Source organism: Puntigrus tetrazona, chromosome 2 (assembly GCF_018831695.1).
Source record: "Puntigrus tetrazona isolate hp1 chromosome 2, ASM1883169v1, whole genome shotgun sequence".
Classification (NCBI taxonomy): domain Eukaryota; kingdom Metazoa; phylum Chordata; class Actinopteri; order Cypriniformes; family Cyprinidae; genus Puntigrus; species Puntigrus tetrazona.
The window spans coordinates 19,628,195-19,631,729 of NC_056700.1; the positions used below are offsets into that span (position 1 = coordinate 19,628,195).

At 37.9% G+C, this 3,535-nt stretch overlaps 1 protein-coding gene across 1 annotated transcript; it reads left to right on the forward strand.

Moving 5' to 3' along the window:
* The first annotated feature begins 1,546 nt into the window (after positions 1-1,546).
* Positions 1,547-2,936, forward strand: LOC122324221 (galactose-specific cell agglutination protein gsf2-like). Its single transcript, XM_043218497.1, has 3 exons — positions 1,547-1,712; positions 1,837-1,951; positions 2,065-2,936. The coding sequence occupies exons 1-3, from the start codon at positions 1,622-1,624 to the stop codon at positions 2,672-2,674; spliced, it is 816 nt and encodes a 271-aa protein (XP_043074432.1). The 5' UTR covers positions 1,547-1,621; the 3' UTR covers positions 2,675-2,936.
* Positions 2,937-3,535: the final 599 nt, after the last annotated feature.

A 3,535-nucleotide genomic window follows, 5' to 3' on the forward strand; every position in this document is an offset into this window, starting at 1 on the left:
TTTTCCATTGACTCAGGTCAAATTTATGCAATTCTGGTCAGCAATACTGAAACTTCAAAGATGAGCACATTGCCCGCTGACTGGTCTTTGGTTTACTAGAACTTAGCATATAGTGCATAGTTTGGTGCAGCATAGCTGTCACAGCTTCCTCTCGCAGAACAGAGCACGACGCTGTGGTCTGCCATCTCGCATCTAACACCAGAACTTTCTACAAATAGCTCAGAGGACATCATACAACTTGCTTCTTGTATGTAATTTTGAAACAGGAAATGCGCATGCGGTTGTTCATTTAATACTTCGTATTTACTTTCACATAATATCAGAAAGGACAGCTGTAACAAACTCATACATGTCAACCTTATGAAACGTGATACGTTTGTATAATCGCATTAACATTTGTGCAATCGTTCATTCAGAATGTCATATAAAGAAAAATTACATCATGAAACATCTTCATGTGTCTCTGAGTGAGTGTAGGTGATCTCTGGGTGGGAGCTGGTTTTGGTGTAAGGTCTTGGTGAGATGCGGAAGATCCCAGTAAGGCTGAATAAAACGTTTGTGGTTTCACGATCACAGCCCCTTTAAGGCCTCTGTAGTTTCCACAAGCGTTTAACAGACCCACATTTTCTAATGCTCACAAAGTGCATAAAGGTTCCATTGTTAGATGCACACACTCTCATTTTGACATTTTTAATGTAGCTGTTAAACTCAAAAGGTTCTTTTGTGAACTTTAGCTGTTGCATATGGCATGTTTATTGCTGCAAACTAGCAAGTCATGTGATTTCTAAAATTACCAATGTTTTGTGCTTTTAATTTAACACAATCTAAAACAATATGTTAAAATACTCAACAGATGTTATCCCGATTTCAAGAAATATAAACAGCATATATGGTCAAAAACTGGCCCTTTACCTTTTGATAGATTACATTTATGAATTACAGTGCTACAGCCTTGTGAGGGAATGGCTGGGACACTCACACTTACTCTCTATCTCTCTCACACACACATACACACACTTACAGAAGATCCCAGACAATAGGAGAACAGAGTGAATGTACACAGGAACTAAAATTCCCGCTCTTTTATCACCCCTGGGCCCGGTGGACTTGAACATCCTTTATGTAATACAAGCGTATGGGGGGTGTACAGTAAGTGTTCATTAAAAATTGTTCTAAAATATGTTCTTCACAGAAAGAGCCAAGGCTGAAAAATTTGAGCGGAGTTTGATCAAAAAATGAATAGTGTCATCTTGATAAAAAGAAAAAAACGGGTCCCACAGACTCAAACGCTATACAAGGGTTAAGGGTTCATTTGTTCCTAACCAGGAGCAGAGTGACAACTTAATTGACACTCTGACCAATATTTTAGGCCACAATGAACAGAACTGAACCATGATGAATGCTCACTGCGCATTTTGTGACCCCTTACTTTCCTATGTGTGGTTGAATGCGTTTCTTTCTCTCTCACTTTTGGTCTTCCACTCATCACTCATCTTTTCCTGTACCCGACTGAGGTGTCTGTGGGCCTAGGTGACGAAGAAAAGTGTTCACAGAGGGTGGTGAGCTTTGTGGGCTGAAAGACCTCCTTCAACATAGACCCTTCAGCCCAGCAGAAAGTTTCATGATTAGAAGTGCGCAACAGAACAAGATGAAGTTCACTCTATATGCTGGCTCTCTTTTGTTTATAGGATGGATGAGTGTGGTCTTAGCAGGTGAGATTTATTTATTTAATTTCCTCTTTGACAATGTATTTGACAATGTAGCTTAAGATATTATGTGTTTGTACCTTAATGTAATGATTATTTATCTTAAAACAATGGTGTGCTTCTCCAATAGCTGATGGGCCTCCACCAGACTGCTGTATTACTGTGTATAACACCAGAATATCACCTGAAAACATTTTGAGCTTTACTTTACAAGAAAAAGCAATGTGTCCTGTCAGAGCTGTAAGGCAAGTTCAGAACTTTTAGAATCTATCAAAATATGCAGTTTTACACAGATTAAATGTATGGCGGATAATTAAATGATGAAAGCTAAAATGTCAAATTTTTCCCCCATGTACAGATTCCTGACCAGATTTAACAAAGTTATTTGTTCAGATCCTGAAAGCATATGGGCTAAGAGAGTAATAACGTTATTGGGGAGGAGAACAACAACTACATCTGCTATGTGCTCTACAATTACAACAAACACGAGCCCAACTACAGTTACAACAGACATAACATCGGGAACAGACACCGAGATCAGCACAAGTACAAACGTAACACCAGCAGTGATGACACTCAAAACACCTAAAATGGATACCAGCACAAGTATAATAGTGCCAACAACAGCAACATCAATCGAAACATCTAGATCAGATACAGAGATCAGCAAAACAACCATCCAACCAACTTCAGTGTCCACAGACGACCCAGAATCTACTGCAATAACATGTGCGACAGGTGAAACAACTGCAACATCAACAGAGGAGAGACGGGAAACAGCTGGAAAAGGGGAAGTTACACCTCTGAACACATTTACAACGACGGACAACACAGTGATCATCACAACGCAAGATAACAGACGTTACAGGACAAAACTGTCAAAGTTAAGAAAAAAACCTAGGAAAAGCAAGAAAGGACTTCGAAAATATCAGATGAGAAGTGACCGTCTAAAAAATAATACTAGGTAAAACTGGAGAATTTAATAAATATAGGCATTTTTGCAGTAGGTTTAAATTTATTGACGATGGATTGTAAATCGAAGCACTACAGATATTTAGTCCTAGACTAAAACTGATTTTTATTATTGGTCTTTTAATTGTAGACTAGTTCAGTTATGTGGTGTGTTTGTACAGAGTGTAATTTAAAATAATTTGGTTTTATTATTGTTTATTAAAAAGTAATTCAATAAATATTCAATATAAATAAAATGAAACGTCCTATTACAGTAATAAATGAATTTAATTATTATTTTTTTTCTGATGTGTTTTCATTGTATCATTGTAAAGTAGATACCGTGCATAGAATGACTCGGAGATGGTCTGAAAATGCAGTGATAGAAAAGAGAACTTCACATCATGAAGCCTAACTATAGAGAAGGTGCATGGCTACACTACACCACGTGGTGGCAGGCTAAGCTTGAGAAGTGTTTCTGTCTACTTGTAACTGAAGCCTTTAACCATGAGAACACTCGATCAGCCAGTTAACAGTTTTACTCCAACAGAGTTAAACTCATTGTGCGAACGTACAACGGGATAAAGACAAGTGAATAAAAATAACAACATATTTTTCTGTGTGAGTTCCGCTTTTAGATGTACTGCAGCAATACCACATACAACAGGCAACCCATATTCACAACTTAAACTTCAAACTATAACAGTCTAAGCATCTCCGAGTCAGTTTCAGCAGGGTGATAGCAATACAGTTTTACCGTTGTCACAAGGTTGGCCGAAAAATCATACACGTAAAAGCATGCATACTTCACCACCGTGTTCCAGACTGGCACAAACTAAACCAGCTATATGGTAGAATAATAGTGCAATAATGTTGAT

Bases quoted from the DNA above. Each gene is read 5' to 3' on its own strand.
- LOC122324221 (XM_043218497.1), top strand. From the start codon at position 1,622: ATGATTAGAAGTGCGCAACAGAACAAGATGAAGTTCACTCTATATGCT. The intron at 1,713-1,836 runs GTGAGATTTATT...CTTCTCCAATAG, and splicing joins GATGAGTGTGGTCTTAGCAG to CTGATGGGCCTCCACCAGAC. The intron at 1,952-2,064 runs GCAAGTTCAGAA...CCCCATGTACAG, and splicing joins TGTCCTGTCAGAGCTGTAAG to ATTCCTGACCAGATTTAACA.